We start from the raw sequence: 25934 nt of genomic DNA on the forward strand, positions 1-25934 counted from the left end.
CTCAGTACAGCAGCATATATTGCAATTTCCACTAAATTGCCTGAGAAAAACAGCAAAGTAACTTGTCCTGCACGCTGTGCTACAGCTAAAATGTTGTCATTAACTGAGCTACCTGACATTGTAGAGTTGATTTCATCAGAGTAGATTGATATTTTCAATTCTGGTTTTGCCTGGCTTCTCTGGACTTAATGGTATGGGCAAAATACGCTAGTCCATTTCTAGTATTAGTGAGCAACTGGTTTGTGTTGCCTATATAGAGCCCAGGGGTTCTAGACCAAAGAAACTTTGATCCAAACAAACAAGCACGTAACTTTTGGCTGTATAAGAAGCAGGCTGAACAGTCAATTCTGTCTTCTGGGTGACTTTGGGCACTCTGTTTCTGGCTGCTAATGTTCGATAACTGCAGTCTAATGGCTTCTTTAACCCTTCCTAGAGTAGGAGTTGGGAACAGCTTGTCTAGACTAGCTCGATATGTTAAGAATAGATTTCCTTTGTGTCTTTCAGATTCCAGACTTCTTCCTGTAAAATTGAGATTCTTTGTTGATATCAGAAAGTAAATTTCCCTGTCATTGTGTTCAGGTAAAAACTAAGCTAGAGAAGAAAAATCATTACAAGCAAAAGGAAAAGTACAAATAGTAGGATCATAAGCAACAGAAGTAATTTTTCTTTTTTCTGGTTCAAGTATATGAGGGTGTTCAAGGAGAGGCTGGACGTGGTGCTTAGGGACATGGTTTAGTGGTTGACATTGGCGGTAGGGGGATGGTTGGACCAGATGATCTTGGAGGGCTTTTCCAACCTTAATGATTCTGTGATTCTATGAAGCAACATTCTTTACATTCTTTTCTTGGTAATGTACTATTGCCTTTGAGGGCACTTGATATAAATGTTACACTTCCTACTAAAAACTCCCTTAAAGGACTGCAAAGTCTAGCGTTTAGCTAACCTGAACTGCCTAAATGAGTATTGGCCAAAATATTAAAGAGATGTCAAAGTCTGGTGTTGAATTTTTCTGCCACTCAGAATTTGTTTGATAATGGTGCTTTTAGCTCAGCTTCAGATATGCGTTACCTGTATTGCCCTGGGCAAAGGCTAAAGAGAAGACTTAAATGCACCAACATGCACACCCTGAAGCAAAAATAAATAAATAAATAAATCCCTGGGGGTGAGAGCAGAACTACTTGCAAGTTATGAGACTTCTAGAGCATTTTGCTGGACTTCAAAGCAATAAGTATACCACTCTGTTACAGTTTCGTGGATTAAAGAAGAAACTTCTGGCTTCCAACAGCAGACTGTGTTTAAATTTATTATAGTTGTGTAACCCAGTTATCGATGTGTGCAGCACAACAGACGACTGGTGTAGTCATAAGCTTGGAGTGACTCATTAAGCATGTGGGAGAGAAGGTTCTGCTACAGAGTCTTGATAAAAGGGTGTTTATTAGCCCTGGGTGCACCTTAATTATTTTAAGGTGGCATGTATTTGTTTGTGTTCCTAGGTCTGAATTCTTACCATCGTCATTAAACAGATCAATAAGTATAAAACTACCCAAACATAAAGCTCTCGACAGCCAAATAAATGCAGGTACCTTTTGTATTCAGTTACTGACTACATAGCGGATCAAAGTATGAACTGTGTTGCCACCTAGTGAGAAACCTGTAGGTAGACATGTCGACTTCGAGTTGCATAAACTTCACAAATTACAGGGAGGAAAGAGAAAAAGCACTTGATTTATAAATTCATTTTTCAGTGTGAATTTTAATTTCAGTTAAGGGTACAAATGTATAAAGCTGCTGCATGTTAACATGTCCTGATAATACTGTGAAATTTAGTGTTCTTAGTTTTCTTATTTCTTTAGTCTTTGGGAGGAGCAAATTAATAAAAACCTGTGATTTGACATACTGTCCAAACATTTTAATCCATCTGTGCCCCTGAGATGGGCAATACTGCTGTAACGTAGCCATTTGTTTCTGCTGCAGTGCTGTCAAGACATATTGTTCTTATATGTGTGCATGCAGAATTAGTCTGGCTGAAAAATTGCTCAAAAATTGCTCTGAGGGGAAGGGGAGAAGTTTATTTGCAGTGGGGACTGATTCCACAATCCTGTTTATTGTGCAGTTGCACAAGCAGCTTCACTAGCATGAAGGTGAGAGATGCTGCAGGAGGGGAGACTGAGATGACAGAGGAGGGAACAATTGTTGCTTTTAATGGGGCTGCTAGACTAAAGCGTTTGTCAGCTCACTTTTATTAGAAGGAAAAACAGTATGTGTAATTTTATGAAATTATGACCTTCTAGTCTTTTCAATAAAGAAGGCTATTGTGACTTTACAGCAGAGCATTTTGCCATTTCAGTGCTCCGACCAGCATGTAGCATTCTTTTACCAAATACACACTTTGTGTTTAACTGTCTTTTTTTTTCCTATTTTAAAAAGAAGTTTCACAGCATATTCTGACAGACCAGCAGCTGCACACCCTTTCACTTACCTCTGTTAAAAAATTCATTGTATTGCAAAGTGTTTAAAACGGTGGTTTGTAATGTAACAATGTGGCCTACGGTAATTTAAAAGGTGTTGTGTATCAGGCTGTTATGCAGTGCTGCATAGCAGGTGGGAACATGGGATTTAATATAATACAGTTATCGGTAGTGAACACGCTTTCATTATGTGATTGATCGCATCTTGAGAGTCAATGACTGTTTTCAATTTCCTTTCATAAAATATTGAAAACAGATCAAAGATAGGAGAAAGTGTTATAGACTTTACTGCAGAGGTTTCTGAACATCTTCAGCAAGCACCTCCATTTCTGTGTGCGTGTCCAAAGTTGTGACAGAGACACCTCTCCATACTCCTTTTTGAATTAATTTACTGGGTTTATGAAACTATTTCTGATGTCATGATCCTGCTTGGGTTTTGCCACACTTCTGAAACTGCTGCTTTGCTGCCAGGAAAACTACTAGCAGTGTTTTGAAATAGACTGTGGACTTAAGAAGAAGGAAAAAATAATTATTAAAAATAAAAAAATAAAAAAAAAATTAATCCAGGAAGCCTTAGTTTCATTTTTCATCATTTCCTCTCTTCTTCCTCTGTCCTCCTACCTCGCTGAACATGCTGTAAATCATTTGTTAATAAATGATTTTAATTATCTGCAATAGCTGTTAATACTCTTTCATACATTCTTAAACACTTTTTTATTATTTCAGGTTGATTCATTATCCAAAATACACCATTTTCTTTATGAAGCATTGCTTATTTGTATTCCAATAAAAATGAGGAAATGAGTAAAAGAAAGAAGGATTTGCTTTCATGGACACAAACCATCTATTGGTACATTGATCTGGATAAATCTGGTGGAGTGGAGGTATTGGCAGTCATGAGAGGGAGGGAAAGGTTTTTTTTCCACGCTTTTCATGTTTTCATAGCTGATGGAGTGTGAACTGGGGAAGGAGAACTGCCTTTTAAATGTCTCAAGACACCTAATTCCACATAAAAGTTCATCAACGTTTGCATTTATGTCCAAACACTGAGAAAGAATAGAGTAGAAAAATGGATGTTACTCAGAATTTAGTGAGCGTCTGTAAAGTTTGATTCCGTGAGATGGAGATTTCCAAAGGCTTCTGTATATGGGGGATTAGAAATGCACTCTGGTTGCTAAGTATTAGTTGCAATACGTTTTGCTTTTCTTTCTCCCGCTTCTTTCTGTTTCTGCGGTAGCCTTGAAACAAAAGATACTGAAGATTGACTATCTCACATTGTCATTGTAATTGCTGATTACCAGTGGCTTTTTTTAATCGAGGGCCATTTGTGAACTATATACATTTGTTTCTTTTTGGTAAGACTTTATCATGTTTGGTAAGCTACAGATTGATTATGAAATACAAGATTTGATGGCGATGCAGTGGGAGGTATGTACTTGTGCCTCTACTTGGGTTTTGCAACATCCTAAGCAGCTCCTGATGCTGGCTTTTGTGGTCACGTTTGTCTCCTGCTTCCATATTCTTGTCCTTGCTTTTATGCCAGCTTCCATACTCGAGATTGCTCACTGAATGATTGTTTCATACACTAGGACACTGAGCCAGTGGGGGAAAAAAAGAGAATGTTTTTTTGTCAAGTTAACACACTGAAGTGGTTTGGTGTGTAGTGTGACAAGCTCAAGACTGCTGCACAGTGGAGCAGAGGGCAAGAATGTGCATGGGATGAAGAGAGAGAGCCAGCAATTAAATTAAATCAGCTTGGCTTCTGTGGAGCTTTAGCCACCCTGAAGTGCATGGGAAGGGAGGCAGGTATGCTTTTACTGCTTGTTGAGGCAAGGAGTCATTCATTGGTCGGATGTTTTTGTGCAGTGAGGGGGCTGCCACGTACCCCAGAAAGAAAAGCATTGGGGTTTTGGTAAAGAGAAACGGGAAGACTGTCATGGAAGAAATAAATAAAAAATCTGTGGGGTAGGAACATGGCTGTGGTTCTGGAGTACAGGGGTTTCATTGCCAATGCCAGTATAAGATGTTCCCACCTCCCGCTGCTTGTTCCTGTTGCAGTATGTTGGTTGTGACGAGTCCTTTTATGATTTACTTTCTATATTATTAGAACAATAAAGCCTAAGAGTAATTCTCTCGGAGGGTGGGAAAAAGCAAGCAGAGATGGGGAAAGGGAAGCTTTTAAGCTTGCCCTGGAAGATCACCTGTCTTTGGAACTGCAGCCTCGGATGCAGGACGATTGGTAAAAACAAGAGTTGGCTGTGGTGCAGGGTGCATCATGCTCTTGTTACGTGCTGTCTTGAGGCAGAGGTAGATAGCAGCGTGCTCAGCTTGGATGTAGTCGTATCTTCTGGGGATTCCTTAGGAGCATGGTGGCTACTGCAGTTTGCTGGACTACAAAGCAGTGCAGACCTCTTTCAGGTGCTGGTGGCAAAGTTTTTTTGTTTGTTTGTTTGTTCTTTGTTTGGTTGGTTTGGTTTGGTTTGTTTTTTTTTTGGCAGGGAGAGAGGGGGCTGCACAGGCAGGCTCTGCGGGAAGAGACGAGGGGCTGCTCCATGCCAGACACAGCCAGTTACAGATGGCTCTACAATGGACCAAAGCTGAGCCTATCGGCCACATACGTGGCATTTCTGTGAAAATATATCTAAGGAAATGTAGGAGGGAGAGAAAGCGAGAGGGGAAAAAAAAAAGGGAGAAGCAAATGGCAGAGTGGATCCATGGCAGAGTGGATACTCCCTGTGGCCTGTGGAGGGCCTGTGTAGGAGCAGATACCCACTGTAGCCCTTGCAGGACCCATGTGGCAATAAATAGATATTCCTAAAGGAACTGCAGTCCATGGAGGATACATGCTGGAGCAGCCTTTTTTTTTTTGTGAAGGACTGCAGCCTGTGGAGAACCCATGTGAGAGCAGCAGGAAGGTGTGAGGAGGAAGAAGTGGCAGAGGGGAACTGCTGTGGACTGACCATAGCCCCCCATGCCCCTGTGCTACTAGGAGTAGAAGAGTCTGGAGTGAAAGAGTAAAGATGAGCCTGCAAAAGTGAGAGCAAAGGTGTTGTTCCAATGTTTTTCTTTGTTTCCCACTACCTGAATCAATAATTACACATTTATTTTAATTGGCAATAAATTAAGTTAATTTTGTCACATCAAGGTGTTTTTTTTGCCAGCAACAGTAATTGGTAGGCAACCTCCTCATCTTTGTTTCAGCCCATGAGTTCTCTTGTTTCTCTTCCTATTTTCTCCTTGAATCTTGCTGAGCAGCAGAACAAGGAACAAGAGCATGGGTGGGAGTTCAGTTTCTAGCCAAGGCTAACCCACCACAAAACCAAAACTGACGTATTTGTAGAGTGAAGCAGTTGGTGTAAAGGTACCAGTGTCTGCGTTGTATACACCTCAGGGGGGTTACTTTGAACTTTGACTAGTCTGACCCTTTAGCCTGACTGCTGTTCGTGACTGAAGCACATCAGGCACATTTCTGAAGCACATCATTCAGTTCAGTTGGATCTAGCAGAAGTAAACACCAGCTTCTCTGGGATGCATACCAAAAGATGGTAGGTGGGAATGACTGGGAGATGTTCTTCAAAAGTATGTTCCTGACCCAAAATAAAACTTGGGAATGGTTACCACCTGTCGTGTTGCTATCTGCAGTTTACAGCCATGGTGATATTTGAAATCTTCTTTGAATTACAACATAATGATGTTAATTAGATGATTAATCCAGGAATCATTTCTCTGCTGCAAAGAAATATAGATAGATAGATTTCGTTTTAATTCTTAGTACTGACATCTATATAAATTATGTGATCACATTCTCTTTGTGCAAAATACATGGAAGTGATTTAAGCAAACAGTTTACTACTAATGTAGATACTTCTTTTCAAATACAGTCGTACCCAAGCTGTGGATGGAGAACTAATATTTTAAAGGATTGAACTGGGAAAATCAAAAATTATTTTCTATGTCTTCCGTCTCACTAAGAAAGATTGTGATTATACCGTCAAAGATCTTATAATAGTGCTATAATTCAGGCTGCTAGAGAGCATCTAGCTCTTCCATGCTGTAGGATAGCATGAGCATACCTTCAAAATATGTTCGATGTGTTTGAGATGATGTTTTAAAAACTTGGTTATCAGATTTGAAAGGAAATTTGGTGTTTGCCACAGTTGTCAAGGATGCATATAGATAGTTAACTCCCATATAAGTTTTAAGTGGTGCTCGTGTTTCATATTTGTATCAAAGACTGATATTTATTTCTTAACGTTATTTAGACCAGCTATCTTTTCAGAGCTTCCTGCAATTCCATTTTCAGTGTTGCAACTTTGCCCAAGCACAAAACTGTGTTTTCTCTGTGTTGTTTATCACAGGGAATTTCCTTTTCCATTGTAGAACTTTTCTATTTGTTATAGAAGTATGAACTTCAATGGCATTTTAACAATCTCAGCGACTCTTAGAGCATGTTCTTTTGGCTAAATTTTGCTTAATGTTGAAGGATGATGTTCAAAATGTAAGCTGCGTAATCTTTAGTAAATGGTACGTGCCACCTCTTGCTCCTTAAAACTGAGTTAATCCATTGCAAGGTTCTTGAACTGTCCTGAATCTCTTTGGGGTGTTATGAAGAAGGCGTGTTTTGACTTAGGATGAGCAGGACTTTTATTACAACAACATATGGCAAAATATTTAGTAGAGGTTTAGGAAACTTAACAGAAGATAGGAAATAGTTTATATGATGTTATATTCAGAACGCTAAGTTACAGATAATATGATGGCTCACAAAATAATAATGGGATTTTTCTTAGGGCATCTCTGGTCCCATGCTTGCAGCCAAGAGTTTGCTTGGCTTTAGGTTCTATTCAGAACTATTCTATTCAGCAGTATCTGCGGGTGGTTAGGATTTTAATTACCCCTTGAGGAGTGTGTGGAGCTCAAATTTAACTCAGTCTGGGTAAAGCATTTGAGAAAGGGCTGAGTAGATGATGATGATGTTTTTTAAGTGAAAATGATGAGATATATGCCATCTCTGCCTTTTCTTCTCCTTTCCTGTGCCTTCTTACTGGTCTTAACACCTTTTGGCATTTGGGTCAGAGTCCAAATGGACCTCAGAATCCATCATGGTTTTTGACTTGTGGCTTGTTTGAATCAATGCGGTATGTATCTGTCTGTTTCTACACCAAGTTTTCTTCTTCCCTAATAGGTCCTCGGTTAAACAAGTTCCTACTGCTTTTAAAATAGGACTTTGTTCTGCTCTTAGCCCTAAGCCACTTTGGTCTTACTAAAGCCTTGTTCTGTGACTTCTATTCATTTGCTTTGCTGTTCAGAAATTGTATTTTCCACATTTTTCTTCCTCAGTCAGTGAGCAGTTGTTTTGCTCGTGCAATATTACACAAAGGAATAAGATAATTTGAAGCATAAGATATTTTCTTTCTCACAGTTCTTCTTTCCTGCAGAATATATATAGATATCACAAGAAATGAATAAAGCAAGCAGCCAAAATAAATGATTTTGAACACAATATTTACCCAAAAAGAAAGCAGAACTTTCTGTAGTTTCCTGTTGGATTTTCACTTCCCATATGAAAATAGGTATCAGATAACCATGGCAAGGTGTGGTAGTATTAACATCCTTAGATCATAAAAAGCAAAATAAGTGCTGTATTTTCTGGAGATCGTAGTCATTACAGAAGCATGTAGTTTTCCGTTCTCTTAAAACATCTATCAGTATACTTATCTGTGATGCCATTTAGGAAGGACTGGATGCATACTTCGGTGAATGACAAGGAGAATCGTACTGCCTAGAAGAGTGGGGTGGTAATCATATAGTGCTGAATCCATACCTTAGCACAATGGAAGGGAATGTTACCATATGGTAACTACCGTAGTAGATCCTCTGTATGAAGACAGTAGTATGTAGGTATCTTTAAATAATGAAAGGTGTTCTGTTGTTTTTGTGTTGTGATAGGATTTTACCTCTGTATTAAGGACAAATTTTATGTGAATTTTGTTACTTAAATTATGTCTGCATCACCAAAATAGTTATTTGCATCTTTTCACTTCTCTGTTTGCACTACCCAAAATGTTGTTTCACCATCATTGTTTTGAAGGGGTTACTCTGCTCATTTTGATTTTAGGTTAGGTTTGCAAGGATGAGGGAGGAAGCACATAATGTAAATGTAATGTGAAAGTTATAGGAAGTAAATTTGCACTTTGTGAATCTGAACATTTTTATTGGATTAAAGCTCAGACATTTTACAAATTCTTCTGAATTTATAAATGACTAAAGATTGTGAGTCTACCATTAATCTCAATAACCTGTTAAATGCCTCACATGAAAGAAAGTTCATCTGACTTGTAGTAATTTTGAATGTTATTAATTCATGTTAGAAATGTAATATGACACATAAGAAAATAGAACATTTTAATTTTTTTTCACTGTGTAGCAGAAGAATATGGTAAGCATTCTCAAATCAAGAAGCAGTATTTATATTTTCCCAGAAATACATATGTAGGTGGTTCTTGAGCAATGAAAAATTGTACAAAAAGAGAACAGAAAAGTAAAATATATGCTTCAGACTACAGACTGGTATCCTTTCATCCTAATTATCAAGGCTTCACTCAAGATTTTGCTAATTTTTTAGAATACTGACAGTAACTTAAAAGAAGAGTTTTAAGGAAGATTAAGTGATACAAATAGCAAATATTTTCAATACAGAGGAAAGAAAATGAGTTCTGTATGGTTTGTCATTTTTTTTGCCTTTCTTTAATAAAAAGTATTGATTTGTGCTCAGAAGAAAAGTGTTGATTGATCAAAAACAATCTGTCACACTTTGAGAGATGTCAGCAGTTTCTGCTTCTTGTTTATTCACAACTGTTTGTCTCCTTCTCTAGAACAGGGATGCATACTAGTGTATGTTGGTTTAAGTTTATGTCAGTGTCATTTCATATATTGTGATTTAAAATATGTATATATATTAAAGAACCAAACTGTGGGAAATTCAAACATCAGAAAGGATGATCAGACTCCAGTACAGGTTGTCAAGTCTCCATTCTTGGAGAAGTTCAGAACCCAACAGGACATTGTCCTGGGCAACCTGCTTTAGATAACCTTGTGTTGAGCAGAGGAGTTGGACTAGGGACCTCCATGTTTTAATAGTTCTTACTATAGTGCAGTGAAAGAGTCCGTCTTTTCTATTTGGAGATAATTTTGCAGTGATGCCGGATATTTGGTATAGTCTGGAGGTCAATCCTGTTGGCAGCTGTTCACCAACGGTGTTTCCCAGGGCTCAGTACTGGGACCACCTCTGTTTAACATTTTTATCAGTGACCTAGATGAGGGAATTGAGTGTACCCTCTACAAGTCTGCATATAATACTAGATTCCTCAGATTGCAGTGAGGAGCCTGTTGGTCTATTTTCTTAGTTGATAAGGAATAGGATGTAAGGAAATAATCTCAAGCTGCATCAAGGGGGGTTGACCGTTAAGTAGAATATCTTCACAGAGACAGAGGCCAAGCATTAGAATGGCCTGTGCAAGGAAGTGGTGGAGTCCCCATCCCTGGAGGTATATAAGGGACGTGTGGACATGACACTAAGGGACATGTTTTAATGGTGGGGCTTGGTAGGACAGGTTGATAGTTGGAATTGACAGTCCTAAAGGTCTAAGTCTTTTCCATCCTAGATGATCTGTGACTCTCTCTCTCTCTCTCTCTCTCTCAATCTGTATTACAGTTACTTCTTCAGGTTATGACCCAGAAAATCTTTTATTATTTGGTCAAATCAGGAAAGCCTGTTAGGTTTTATGTCTTTACATTTTGAGATATACATTAGTTGTTCAATGTAATTTAACAGTTAGGTTCTGAAGGAGAATAATTAAATATCATTTCATAAGTGTGATTTATAAAGATTAAAGAATATGTTAGAAATTTCAAAGGCTTACATCTTTCCAAGCATTGTATTTTAATTGTTGTATTCTTGAGTTTTTCTTTTGTATTCAACAACTTGAATATACAGCTAATATATTACTTTTTTGTCTTCCACAGATCTGAAGAGGGAAGCCAGTATTTGTCACATGCTGAAGCATCCTCATATTGTTGAACTGTTGGAGACATACAGCTCAGATGGAATGCTTTATATGGTTTTCGAGTTGTAAGTTTCTCCCTTTGATTTTGCTTTCTTAGTTGTCATTTGCTAAATAAAGTCCTTAAAGTATGTCTGCTTCCACCTGCTTGTTCTGTAGTTCAGAAGCTTTGAGTTCTGTGAAAATATTTATTTCAGGCATGTACAGGTTCTCACAAACAAAAAAACTGTCACACTGACTAAGGGGCTAGTTTCAGTTTGTTTATCAGTGGCCTTTTAAGGTCAGATATGCTGTTCGTTGTTGGCTGCCATGTACCTAATACGGTACACAAAAACATGAGTTTAAAACCTCTGCTAATAGTCATCATCTTTGGGTAGTTAGTTGATGGCATTCTGTTGCACATGTGAACTTCTGTTCATTTTTTTCCAGACTACTGTTTCTTCAGCTCTGCGTTTCCTTTAGTAGATACTCCAAAAAGTTTTACTTTTTATTTAGGTATTCTTGTAAATCAATATACCTGTTCACTTCATACGAAAAGGGGCATTTTGGTGAAAGATGCTTTAGAGGCCTGAACAAAAGTCTATTTACTGTTTGCATATCAAAGGATGAACAAAATGTGACTTCTCAGCAGTGTGCAGCTATTCTTCATGGACAGTGAGAAACAAAAAAGGTCAGGGGACAGCCCTCAAAGCACCAAATTCCTCCTTTGAGGGAAAATTGTTATATTTACATGTACATTAAAACCAAATTTCACGTGTTAGTTTCATTGTTGAGGTAGCGAGGAAGTTAGGTGGTAACAGCAAAAAAGTGATGTACAAGTAGTATAAAGCTGAAAGTTGTTGTTTGAAGTCCTCCTTTTTCATTTGTTTTTTTAGGGAAGTTTATAAACATATGATTGTGTGAAGTAATTGTTGCATTCCTTTCTGTATGTTTTGTTTCAGTACTGATTGTTTTTGTTTTATTTTCTAAATAACAAAACATGGACCAAGGGACTATAATTATCCTATTACAAAATAATGCACACCGTGGGGAGGCAGACAATTAACAAGATTTTGAAATGAAAAAAAGGTTTTGCATTTATTTTTACCCTGCCAGGAGCTCAGAAACATGAGACAAAAGATAATTATTTTTTAATGACAGGCCTATTATAATTTATGTTTCTATACATAAAAAGTAAGTCCGAACAATGAGGATTACTACACAAATACTGTACCTGACTTAAGGCCAAGTGAAAGAAGGAAATACAAGGCTAAACTATTTGATGCTTGATAAAGTGATTTAACAGAAGACTGTGCTTGCAATGTGCTTGCATTGTCCAAGTTTGACAGGGTTAGTGGTAGTGTGTAATTATGACCATAAGAAGAAACTCAGTGATGAAAATTCAGAACCAATACATGAACCACACGCAATAACTGAACCTAAAACTTTGTACAATCAGTTGCACATAAATGTGACATAAGGTCCACTGCTGTTTCATAAGCCATGAACTACATGGAGAAGCTGCTAAAGTGACCCTGAACATTTTGCCAAATCTATAGTTACAAAAAGAAACAAGTTAAATAAGCAAACACATTGTGTATCTGTTAAAAGCGAGAGATCGTATTACTTGCGGAGAAAAATACAGTCGGTGCCCAATTTTGAAAGCTTTTGTTAAATGCTTTTTTTAAAAGTCGTAATTCACAGGAGCGCTGTAGAACATGAACTGTAGCAATGAAGTTTAACACCAAAAAATAATTGTGTTTTTAACATCATTTATACACAAATTCCGGCACTCCTTTACCTAATACAAGTATGAAATCAACTGAAGTACATTAAGCATTTTATAGCATCAAAAGACATTAAAGCAGTCATTTAAGTTTGTGCCATGCATAGAACAAAACATGATGCCAAATTCAAGCTATCTAAAATTTTCATTTATGAAATGGGGAAAAATATGCAATTTCTTTTCTTTCATATTTCTACTAATTGTATGCTATTCTAGACAGTCCTGTCCTGTCACATAACATTTGCTTTGTTGTTCGTGTACATGGTGTAAACACTGTTTTTATATAGAATGCTGTTTTGTATTTGGCTTTTATATTATATTGCTTATTATGTTTCTTTAATGACCATTGTTTTTACCAATGAGAATACTTTACAAAAGCTCAGCTCCCTTCAGTATTTCTAAAACAAAGCAAATATTCTACGTGAAACATCTGAAAACCACGTTCTGGACTTAAGAGTGCGTTGCATACAGTTTATCCTCAGTATAATCAAAGTATGTGGACTGAGTACTTCCCTTTCATACGGAAGATCTCAGATAATGTGAGTGATACTCAGTACTTTCAGATACTTAATATCTGGTTATTTGCAGAATATTCTCTCACCACTATACATAAGTGTTCCTGCTTTTTGTAGTGTATTCTAAGAAAGATTTGGCTCTTGGGACATCAGTCTTGTTTAGCTTTACCAGTTAGGCTGTATAGACAGTTAAAAACATACGACTATGCATTTTCATCTAACTAGCACATGTAAAAATGCCTGAGTTTTAAAATTTCATATTTTTGTAAAAGTAATTTAAAATGGTTACAGTTACTTGGGTTTATGATAAGTGTATGCAAATGAGCATTTAAATTATAGTTGGTATATTCAATCATGCCATTTTGTTGAAGTGTTAAGACAAAAGAAGAGGAAGAAAGGACTGCTGTCTATTCTGCTTTGTTACAATACTGTGAAATAGCACAGCTTCTTATCTTGTGGAGTGAAAACCCTTTTTCATTATTTCACTTCTTTATTATGTTAGGATTCCAGTTACAGTTTTATTTTTAAATGCAGTCTGAGATAGAGTCCTTCTTCTTTTTTATGGCTTTACCATACCTCTTTGCTTTTTCATGCTTTCATAGTATGTGATCCAGGATAAAAAACAATGCTTGGATGTTAACTTTTAAAAGCAAAATCAGAATAGTTCTATATTTTTCACACCAAAACAGGTTTCTGTGTTTATCAAAGAAAAGTAAAGTTTCACGTGCTTCTAGATTAAAAGTTCAGGTCAGATATTGAAAATACCCAATGAAATGAAATATTTTCAAATGCACTTTGAAAGCTTACAGTACACTTTCTTTCTGCCCTAACTCTAGTTGTTTAAAAATTAAAATCTAAATCTGAGGCATCTCTGTATGTGCAGGTTTTCCTTCTGGACTGAAAAAGGAGCCCAAAGTGACCAACTGTAATTTTAAATACCTTAAGGCAATGAAATTCCAACGAGTATTAAATATCCTGAGCAACAAATGTTGTGACCTAAAGACATATTGACAAATGTGAGTTTTATGATATAAAGACATAAAACTCACATTTTCACTGAGTTTGTACTGGGAGAGGTTTTTTGTCAATTAGCAATTTGTTATATATATTCTATATGTTGTAGATTGGTTTCTTGCGGACACAATGTTTAAGCAGTTACCTGGTCTGAGTATGCTGTTTCTCTTTTCATATCTGATGGCCTTTGAAGTAGTGACGGATTACAGTCAAAGTGATAGGAGAATTTAGATAGCTTACGGTTGAGGAAAGCTATATCAGGTTTTCATCTTACCTGCTATATCAGATTTTCATCTTACCTTGCTTAATATTTTTTCTCATTCATTTGATGGACAGGAGTTAATAGAAAACCAGAGTTCATTAGTTTTGATGATAGAAGAACAGTCTTTGAGGATTTCCCTGGTGACAAGGCAAGACTTGAAAATCAGAGGATTTTTATCGTGGATGGAATTTTGGCTCTTTCTAATAAATACCAAAATTTGTCAGAGAAACTGAAAATTCAGTGCATTTCAAAACATTGATGCATTGAAATTTCTGCATTTATTATAACTTTAATTATCACAGTCTATTGATTTTTTTTAAGTTGCAGTATTTTAATAAAAAACTTAAGACCCACTTTTAAGCAAAATTAACTCATAAAAGCCAATGTAAAATGTTAAATCATAAAATTTTATTTTTAAGAATTTACATAAGCCTGAAATAATTCACACAGTATTGCTGTAAAGTGGTTTTGTATGGCCTCCTGATACTGACTAACATGGAGATTTTCACATTAGATTGGAGTCTGGATTAAATTAGACTTCAGGTAAGGTACAGTATTTTTTTTTATATTAATACCAACAGCAAAATCAGTGTTTTTTTTAAGGATGCATATGTTCTTTCTTTACTGCTGCTTAGTAATCAGGTTGGACCAATGCTATGAAAATATTAGTGTCAAAGAATACCTATTTAAAATTACTTACTCCTCCTCAGCTCATCATCCATACTACATTACATGTATATGAATTGAGTATTACTCAGTGAATGATTTGTTATTTGTCACTCTAACTGGAACAAGTTTATGAAGAGCACTGAAATGCATCTCTTAGCTGCCTGCAGATTTAAAAAAAAAAAAAAAAACTCCTCGTTACATTTGGGTAGAACAGTAGAAAAACATAGAAGACCAGAGCTATGGAAAGAAACATTTATCCAAAGGGCTGAAACCTAGGCACACTTCTGCTAAAACAATGGAAAACTCGAAAGTGAGGTATGGGAAATTGAGGGACATAGTTGCTACTGATACCTGAAACAATTCAGATGTGCTATTCTAGGAAGATGTCTGTTAAGTCACTGTTCAGAATTGCTTTAGCTGGTCCTGTGAGCTAAGTACCGATCATCAAGTCGTTTTTTTAGTTTCATGAGTGCCCTCTACTGGTACCGGCTGATTCTCTCTCAGATTGTGTGCTGTAACTTGATCACTTTACCAACTTTTTGCATCTTCGGCTTCTGTCTCTAGCATGCGTGTATATATATGCTAAATATATATATTATGCTATATATATATGCTAAATATATATATTATGCTACACACATATGCTAAATATATATATATATATGTGTGTGTGTGTGTTTAGTTTAATAGGCTTCAATTTAATTCATTTTTTTTTATTTTACTTTGTTTCAGTTTTTACATGCCTAATGCTGATAATCCTTAAAATGCCTTGAGGCATCCATCCTTGAATTTTCATTTCATCTGTATCACAAAACTTTAATGCTCTTGCATGACATGTGCCTTTCAGTTTCTGAACTGATAGAATCTGGGGGCCATATCGTTGTCAGTGGTGCCCAGTGCCAGGACAAGAGACAGTAGGCACAAAGTGGAGCCCTTTGTGTGGAGCTCCCCTCAGGAGGCTCCCCCTGAGCAGCAGGCAGCACTTCTGTGCTGTGCGGGTGAGGAGCCCTGGCACAGGCTGCCCAGAGAGCTGGGGGGGCTCCTCCTTGGGGATCTCCAAAAAAAAAAAACAAATAATTAAATGAAGCATGCCAGTATGTATATGTGGGAAGTAGAAATATAAAAGACCATTCTAATTATAAGCACCTTGTTTAAAAGAAAAGCCAGGAGAAAGGAATGATACTGTAGACTCAGTGTCTCAGGAACTATTGATACTGCTAACAACCTTGTGTGCCTCTGGATCTTTAATCACCTGTAGTTCATAGCAAGTTGGAGTGAAATTAGATTCTGCTGCTTTATTAGAATCACAGCTACTAATTTTAGTAGTTAATTGTACACTTCATATGTTTTTTATTGCTCAGGTTTCAGTTTCATTTCCCAATTAGTTGAATTGTTGGGAGGAAGGGTTAAAAAGGAAGCTGATATGGGGTGTTTATTTTCAGTGAGCTAGCTAAATCCAGATTTATGTTGTCCTCATTGAACCTCGCCTTGTTGCTGCTGTGAGGTGCCATGTATAGCACAACACAGTGTGTTGTCTGAGTAATATTTAGCTATGTATACAGATAAGCTTTATGAAATGGAGCAAAAAATGGAGCAGGAAAAACTGCTTAGGAAAAAAAAAATAAGGAGGAATATATTGATGCAGCAATGTGCAGTCATTGGTAATCGATGTGTGGAGTCTGTTGTCTAGGAAGATGCTCAGAGGGCTGGAGCTCCTCACCTATGAGGAGAGACTGAGGGAGTTGGGGTTGTTCAGCCTAGAGAAGAGAAGGCTCTGGGGAGACCTTACAGCGGCCTGACAGTACCTAAAGGGGGCCTGCAGGAAAGCAGGTGGGAGGGCTGTTTGACAGAGGGTATAGGGATAGGACAAGAAGTAGTGGCTTTAAACTCAGAGAGGGTAGGCTTAGATTAGAGGTTAGGAGGAAATTCTTTACTCAGAGGGTGGTGAGGCACTGGCACAGGCTGCCCAGAGAAGCTGTGGGTGCCCCATCCCTGGAGGTGCTCAAGGCCAGGCTGGATGGGGCTTTGGGCAACCTGATCAGTGGGAGGTGTCCCTGCCCATGGCAGGGGGGTGGATCCAGGTGGTCTTTAAAGGGCCTTTCCAAGCCAAAACACTCTGGTTCTGTGATTCTATATCAGGTCCTGAAATAACTGGCCATGAATTTTTTTCCTCCGACTTAAATGAATATGCATTTCATTTGGTCACCAGTCTCTCTTAGAGTTGCCAGTACTCTATCTACACAACAGTGTATTTTGCATGGGGATATATTTTGTAGCTATTCAGGAATTCAAGCATTTGCACATTGCTTGTGTCTCCTTAAACTTTACACTTGCTACAGGTGTATAAAAAAGCAAAATTTATTGTATGCTGACATTCTGGATAGCTTACAGAAAGAGCCTTGGTGATGACAGCTTTCTAGATGCCCTGTGAATTCCTTTTCTTTCTTCTTTTTTTTTTTTTTTTTTTCCCTTGAGTCTTTGGTAGAGAGGAAAAATAAAAGGTGTGAAGACTGACACTGACAGATGTTACGTTTGACGTTTCTGCAAGTGCCATGTTAGATGTAAACTACATGTGATTCTGTTGTGTGTTAACTCTTTTTACTCTTTCCTTCCCATCATCAAGCATTGAATATTCTAAGATATAAATCTATTCTACATTATGTACAGGGAGAAGAAAAGGAGGACAGTTTATGCTACATCAAGCTGCTTTGGTTTTAGAGAAATGGTAGTCTAATTTCAGTCTAAGGACCATGAAAGTAGTATACCTGAATCTGCATGTTATCCCTACCCATTGTAGGAAATCAGTTTATCAGAAAGAGTACAGGCAGTTACCAGAGCTAATAATATAGTATGTGTGGCGTCACAGTTTTCAGGTGCTTTCAGGGAGGCTGTAAGGTATACAATATCTTCTGGTCTCCTTATTTATCCTTACAAGAATGCTAACTGGGAAGATTATATTACACTTTCAGAGTATTTTTGAAAGTCACCATTTTACATACAGTTTCAGTAAGGATTTGTGTAACTGCAATCTTTTAGAGTTACATTTGTGATGCTTTTAGGAGTGCACTTAATATCATGCTTTAATTGTTAACTTCCAGAGCTGCTTTGTACAGGGCATTGGCCTTCTGCTGTCTCACCCACCTTGTTCAATGAGCTGTTTAAGCAATAGAAGAAGTGTTTGGTTTTGTTAATAAAGCATTTGACAGACAAGAGGGACATGAAAAGGTTAACCTGTTGCAAGCCATATCATGTTAAATGCCATTTTATTCAATAATGCATTGTATGTGTATCCAGGGTGTTTTATATAAGATTTACATAAGTAGAATAAATAGACTTTTTGGAGCAGTTTTATGTAATTGATTTTAGTTATCTGTCTTAAGCATTTTTTTCCTCCTTCTACCTGCAGTATGGATGGAGCAGATCTGTGTTTCGAAATTGTGAAGAGAGCAGATGCTGGATTTGTGTACAGCGAGGCTGTAGCCAGGTATGTATTCTAATTTTAATTATTCCCACAGCATGAATGGAAGAGAAAGGACTATATTGTTGCACAGTCTGGTAGCTAAAAGTAGAAATACTGTAAATATTTATGTTTCCAAATCTGAATGTTTATTGCAATAATTAGTGTAATAAAAGACTTTCTGAGCATTTTGTCATTTACTGATTGTGTATTTGGATAAGATTATTGAATAAAATAGTATTTCACATCCAATATTCTCTGTCTTTTTGCCTTTGGATCTCATATGATGGCATTAGGTGACTTATTGGCTGTACTAGTTGGACTCATTTCTTCTTCCTTTTTATATATCACTTTATATATAAAGTCACTTGAGCTTCTCACTTACCAAATGAACTAAGATCAAGGAGTATCAAATTGCACAAGGACAGCAAAACCCCATGTCCTAATGGCATGAAAATTAAGCTCAAACCTCATTAGTTTCTGTGTTTGCTTTTCTAGTCACGGTAGATATTTAGCATCATAGGAGTCAGGCTGGAAGAGGTCTCTATTTAAACTTCCTGCTGAAGGCAGGGTCAGCGTTGCATTTGAATCACGTTGCTCAGGACTTTGTCCAGTTGGTTCTAGAAAGCCTTCAAGGATAGAGATTCTGCAGCCTCCCTGGGCAACTTGATGCTTTGTGTGTGTAATGTTGTTCCTGGGGAAAAATGTGTTCTTGTAACCAGCTGGAACCTACCTTGTTTCAATTTATTACCACTGTGGCTCAGTTATGGACTTGGCTCCATCATCTCCATAGCTGCTCTTAGGTATAGAAATACTGTTGCAAGGTCCTCTCCTAAGTTTCCCCTTCTCCAGTCTAAACGTTTGCTTCCCCTCAGCCTCTTGTCATAGGGTATGTGTAACCCTGTGTGCATTTTGGTGTGCGCTGAACTCACTCAAGTTTATCAGCATCCCTTGTATGCAGTAGTCTGGGTGCAGTCTAATGAGAACTTCCCTTGAAGAGTTTGTTATGCTCCTGCTGAGTTAGCTTAAGATGCTGTGGGCCTATCAAGATGATAGTGCACCAGGGCACACTACTGACTCGCATAAATTCTACTATCAACCATTTATCAACCCTTTCCAGCAGAGCTGCTACTCAGCCAATACACTTGCAGCCTGTATCCAGCATGTACCTTTGAAGTGGTTAGTCTGTCCCAAGTGCAATATGTTGAATTTGTCCTAGTTGAATTCTGTAAGGTTTCTGTTGGCCCTTTCCTCTAGCCTTAGTCCTTCTAAGGGCAGCTCTGCCCTCAGTGTGCATACTGCACAGAGTTTGATGTCATTCAAAAACTTGGTGAGGATGAATTCTGTTTCCTCAAGGTCATTGATGAGATATAGCATGATAAGTATCATCAAAATGATTCAGAACTTATAAGTACCCTAGAAACGTACTGCATGCAAAAGAACATGATTTTATGAAATATGTACACAACAAATTAACATCAAGTCAGACATCATGTTTAACTTTTTCAGAGAGTCAAAAAGGAAGAAGGTTTCTGGTTTTTACACCAAGCATATAAAATGTGTTATTGAAATCTTTTACATCCTAAAACCAATCTGATCACAGACTTGAGGTTGGAAGGGACCTCTGGAGATTATCCACTTCAGCCACTCTGCTAAACTCAAGGTCAACTAGAGTAGGTAGCTCTGGGTCATGTCCAGTTGGGTTATGAATATCTCCAAGGATAGAGGGTTGACAACCTCTGAGCAACCTTCTTCAAAGTTCAGTCTCCCTTCCAGGGGAAAAAAAAAAAGATAGTCTTCAGTCCGCTTCAGGCAAGTTCAGATCTTGGTTCCATCTCTTTCAAATCAGGCACTGATACCACTTTTTTTCCTTTCAAGGTTTTGTTATTTTTTTTTAAAAAAAAAAGGATCCTGAATCCTTCATCATCTGAAACACAATTGTTGAACATTTGAAATCTGTATGTAATTGAAAATGTATATTTTTCTTTCCTCATTTGTCACTTGGCTTCAATCAGAAAAATCCTCCAACTTTAGATTGTATTATTCATTAAACATACTTTCTACTAAATTCTGTATACAGTTAAGTTGGTTGATTATTTTTATATGGCTAGACTCTTTAAAGTTAGTTTGTTATACTTGTACAATAATTTTTCCTGCAGGTTTGTCATGTACGCTGTCTTTGTTTTTACAGTCATTACATGAGACAGATATTGGAAGCTCTACGTTACTGTCATGATAATAATATAATTCACAGAGATGTGAAGGTAAGGTGTGGGTGTTTTTTTTTCCCTCACTGCATTAATGCAAACTGTTACATTTTGATTATTTTTGCAACTTAGAAGAAGGGGGGAGCTGTACAAAAGGAAGTTATTTGCTGAGCATGTGTTTACTTTTACTGTGTCATGAAATTAAAATGTCTCTAATTCCATCAATATAGAACATTAAGGAAGTCTTTATTCACCAATTAGCTATGCATTTGATTGCAAATTACTTTAAAAGTCAGTTTGATTTCTAATTCTTGAATATTCATATAAAAGCTTCTTGTATTTATTTTGTTGTTAGGAAAAGGTGTGTAAAAATTAATTGCATAAATTAAACTGGAATTAGTAGATTAATTACATCATTTTGACAGCACAATGATAGTATTCACTTAGAGTAAAACTCAAGATGTGCATCTTTAAATGCAACAATATTGTGGCACTATCAACTTTTTGCAAACAGTCTTGAACATTTATTACTATGAAAGCTTTTCTACTATGAAAAAGTTTCAGAGGAGTAATATGGTCTTTAAAAACAATGTATATACATTCTGGTTTTGAGTTGGTGAAATTCTGTGTTTATTTGTGGAACTAGCTTATCTCAAAGTACTGTAGTGTAAGTAACTGGGAGTTTTAACCCAAATGTTTTTGTCTCTCTTCAATTTGAATACATATTCTTTCTTAATTTCATTGTCTTAGATAACTGTTCCAAGTTGTCTTCTCTAAGGGTTTGTTTTTATCTAAACCGTGTCAAATGCTATAGGAATTAATGAAAATTGTAATGAGCTCTGATGGCGTGGTTTGCAAAGTGAATCTTGTGTTCTAGTGAATAAAGCAGATTGGGAGAGGGTGTGCTGTGTTTCAAACACTTACAGGGTGATCTGTGAGGGAAAAGAGTGTGGACACAGAACTTTTTTACTTAAGCACACATTTGGTCTTGCATGCACAGACACTGCAGACCTTTCACCGGTCTCTTTTTCCTTACCCTCGACAACCAGGGAAATTATTCTATTTAATAGGATTTTGTTTTATTTTATTTTTTAAGTTTGATATTCTAAAAGTCATTTCTTACAGCAAGTTCCAAAGATGTCCTCCTAATTGCTGGTAGAATATCTGATTGTGTTCTGTTGTGAAGATTCTGTATTGTTCTTGTTGCTTGGGTTTGGTACCACATGAAAATTTTAGTATGGACACTGTCTTTATGTTGCTTTGTCTTCCTGAAAGCTGTATGTGTTCTTCTTGGAACATGTTTGTACAAAACATATTTTAATTTCAAGGGCCTCATTCCTTGAAATTAAATATGAAAGCTGTTAAAGCTGTAAAATGTGAGTGTATTGTACAGCTTGTCCATATTCTAAAAACTTGAAAATCGCTGTTTTTATTAAATGCTATCCTTAGAAGTAGAATTGTTCAGTTACATGATTGAGTAAGAGTTTTTTAATCTGTTGTCTAAATTATGCTAAACCACGTTAAACAATGTTTAATCCTAGCAAAAGCTGTGCAAAAGTACTATAACGACAAAGCTTGGGCATGCAATATTAAGTTAACTGCAATATCTCAGCTCTAGATGTCACTGTAGACAGTGTTTTGAAAGGAAGTAGGGCAAATGAATAATTTCCAAGTTGTTGGAGTGAATGAAAGTGAACAAAAATCCATTATGTTGACGTAATCATTCTGCATTTTCTTCCTCTTTTCTGTGAATGAAAACATCTTTTGCAGTTTAAAAAGGCATTCTGCATTTAGCAGATCTGGTGCACCAGAAGATTTGTACCTTGTAGTCCCTATTGTTAGAATTAGGTGTCTTTGGGGCATTTTTGTTCTCACTTAGTTCTCGAGGGATTAGGAGGAGTTAGGTTAGGAATACTTCACTCTGCTGTGGTCTGATGACAGAAACTTCACCTGTCTTTTGTAAGTGACAAGATCTACCAAAGCCAACTGCAGCCTTTGATAAACTCACATATGTTCCAACCTCACCTCCTTCACCAGAATCAAAATATGAAAACTTTCACAAGGTGGACTTTGATTCCCTTAATTTCCTTCCTGTAGTTTTCTTAATCACCTTTCTCTGTGAGACCAGGAATTTCTTGAGTTTCCTTGTATCATTTGCCCTCCTCTAGTGTAACTTAAAGCCTTTATAATCCATGACCTTTGCTTCCCCTTCAGATCATGTGTTCCTGCATTCTTTCACTGCTTGGAGGTTGCATCATATATAAGTAAAGCAGAAAATTCAAATGCTAGGACTCAGTCATTCCTTTTATTCTTTCAGAACCTTGATACAGAAACACCCAAAAGATGGCTACAGAAAGTAACCATGTTGAAATGGTGTTTTTTTCCAATACAAAATATTACTATATAATAGTTTGGATACAGAATTATCTTTATGCAAAAGAACAAAAGAGTGGAATGGGAGGAATGTGCCTGTGAAGTGAGATGCCTGTCTTTTTTAAAATATTTTATGTATTTTAAAATTCAAAAAAATACATGCAAGAGTTTGAGCACCATTTGTCATTGAAGTCAGACACTTTCTCTTGAGCTGTCAATATTGCACACTAATTATGATTGGAAACTTTCTTCAAGAAAAAGAAAAATAAATAGTAAATCTCTAACTTCTATTTACAAGGGATATCACTGATCAATGGACTGAAGTTCTATGCTGTACAATTATTTTAATAATTACAATTTTAAAAAGGGGCGGGTTTGTTGTAAGTAGTTGAATATGATTCACATCAAATGTTCCCACTATGTTATGTGATTTCCATGTAGTTTGAGTGCTTGTCTATGTATGTAGGATATGTATGGTAAAACCATTGGTACACAGCTGAAATCAGGCAAGTTTATTGTCAGACCTCCAATATTTTTATTATAGATCTCTCAGTAGGTATGAATACTAGTTTCCAACAATTCAGTGCAGAAGCTATGGGGCTCCAAGAATAAAATACACAATATTTTTCCTCAGCATTTCTTCCAACTGTGTTCTTTTTCCCCATGAGTATGTCCCTTTCTGTACACATGCTTCCCATCTCAGAGTCGCCCTTTCTTTGCTTTGTTTGTCCTTTTCCTAGCATACTGCTATCTGGCTGCTGGGTTTTCAGAAGCAGTTTTGCTGAGAAGTGCTGCTTGCTGAGAATTTATACTGCTTGGCCTGCTGCAGAGCTCAACAGCTACATAGAGGGTAACTTCTCAGGAAGTTTGTTTATTCTGGTCACTTACCCAGCCATTCAGAAAAGGGGGATCTTCTGATTGATGAGCTGGCCACCCAAGCAGCACATATGAATGGGTTAACCAGAAAGGAGGCAGACACTTGTTGTCTTTTAAACTGCTTTGCAAAGTGTCTGTTGTGCATGTTTGTTGTAGGATTTTGTATTCCTTGCTATGGAAATGAATTATTTTCTTTTTGATTATATAATTCACAAGTCACCTACTAATTTCTGAGTTAGCACCAGGATGTCTAAGCATTGCATGAAGTTTAGCACGAGCTGTGTTTTGCTGAAGTACTTCTCTGCCTTTCCCTCATGCCTTTCTTTTTTTTGGAGGGGTTTTCCTCCGTGAACTATTCTATCAAATGCTAGACCAATATATTACTCAATTTGCAGTTTCTCATATTGCCTGTACTGCACAAAAGCTTTTCTACTGTTTAAAATAAGATAAATTGACATTGATGCAATTCAGAAATGTAAAGGAGACGTCATCTTAAACAGGCTCCATAGGAAAAAATTAAAAATATGTATCATTTTTTGGTAGTGTGTAGAATTGGTGGAATGGGTTCTTACTACTAATCTACCACAAAGTTACGTTTGCTTAGTAGTTCCCAAAATTTCATCCATTTTCTGGCCTTTTTGGTAACATCAGCACTAGGGAACAAGTGACTGTGACTAGAAAAGCAGAGAAGAGTTACTTAAGCCACAAAATAACTCTGTACTGAGAATTATATCTTCAGGCGCCCTGCTGAGATAGCCTGAGAAGTGCATTCACCATAAGAATGTATTTAAGGAAGGACGGAAGTTGCAGGTTCTTCTTAGGGGCCTGTGCAAAAAATAAAAGTCCATTGACATTAGACTGTTTTGCTCATGCAGACATAGCCACCACTGATCAAAACACGGTAATCTAAGCAACACTGTGCTGTCACGCAGACTTAAACTGCTTAGTTGAGACCTGAACTGGGGCATCTTGCCATCAGTTGTGCAGTGCAATGCGCACCCACACAAACCAAATTCTTTTGCTCAAGAACTGTTTCCTATAGCATTTTGAAGAGTTAGACCCTGAAGCTGCCTGCTTGAGGTTTTTCTGTAAGTCATCTGCTAAACATGCTGTGGGAATGGTGTTAAAGAAACAATGAATTCTGTTCTCACAAGTAACGTTATATTAATAAAATACTACATTCCTGAGATTCTGTCTTTTTCACTTGCCTCTTTATTGTACTTCTGCAGAATACAAAGCAGGTGTCCAATGATATAAATTCTTGGGGTGTCTTCGAGAGAAGGTCTGATATTTTGTGTATGCTAATTTGGGGTCAGTTTAGTGTTCCTGTTACAGAGCTCAGGGTAGGGTAGTTTGGAGTGAGTGATTTTTCACCTTGGCGTGGGTGATCAAACTTCTCAGAACAGCTAGTATTCTGTAACACTTTCTGCTCTTTCTGCAGTCAGTGGACAACTCATCTTGATCTCAGTTGCAGAGAAGACTGTACAAGGGATAAGTATTATGTAATCTGAAGTGTCTTCTACAGATATTGTTAAAAATAACTGAAAAACCTAGATAAGTCATCATGCTAGTCTAACTTCTACATCCAAAAAAAAAAAATCAAAACCATTCCTGTTTTGCACTCCTTTTGTACGGTTCATCGTCCTTAAATGTTCATTATTGCATGTATTTTGTATACCAGTAAATAATAAGCATGTATGCGTTTCTAAATAGACTATAGAAATTGCCTCACAAGATTAGACTAGGAGTATGGAAATTCTGTGTTTGTTTATTTACTCCCAAAGTAGTTAAAAGTGCAAGTACTCATGGGCTGAAAAAAAGACCGTTCAATAAGGGGGGAGTAATAGGGGAGAATAATTTTATTTTATTTTTTAAGTGATGCGTAATGCAGTTGTTCAAACCTGCTGACTGATGCCCAGCCAGTCCTTGAGCGGTGGCAGCTCCTCCAGCTCCCTCTCAGTTCGACTGTTAAGCATGATGCCACGTGGGATGGGACATCCCTCTGGCCAGTTTGGGGCAGCTGTCCTGGCTGTGTCCCCTCCCAGCTCCTTGGGCACCCCCAGCCTCCTCCTGGCTGGCAGAGCAGCACAAAAAGCAGAAAAGGCCTTGGCTCTGTGCAAGGGCTGCTCTGCAACTAAAACACTGGTGTGTTGTCAACATTATTTTCATCACAAATCCAAACCCAGCACCACACCAGATACTATTTAAGAAAGTTAACTCTATCCTAGGTGAAAGCAGCACAGTACAGTGTCCTGAGCACTCAAA

The 25934-nt window shown here is 37.3% G+C and overlaps 1 protein-coding gene across 7 annotated transcripts in view; it reads left to right on the forward strand.

Annotated features, from left to right (window-relative positions):
* Positions 1 to 25934, forward strand: part of CASK (calcium/calmodulin dependent serine protein kinase) — a 213819-nt gene that overhangs the window by 76620 nt on the left and 111265 nt on the right. For all 7 annotated transcript variants that reach the window (XM_068685966.1, XM_068685980.1, XM_068685990.1 and 4 more), the window contains exons 3-5: positions 10494 to 10599; positions 18163 to 18240; positions 20405 to 20477. In XM_068685966.1, the coding sequence (XP_068542067.1) occupies positions 10494 to 10599; positions 18163 to 18240; positions 20405 to 20477 (257 nt within the window). The remainder of the gene's footprint in view (positions 1 to 10493; positions 10600 to 18162; positions 18241 to 20404; positions 20478 to 25934) is intronic.

The sequence above is a fragment of the Anas acuta genome, chromosome 1, assembly GCF_963932015.1.
Source record: "Anas acuta chromosome 1, bAnaAcu1.1, whole genome shotgun sequence".
NCBI classification, from domain to species: domain Eukaryota; kingdom Metazoa; phylum Chordata; class Aves; order Anseriformes; family Anatidae; genus Anas; species Anas acuta.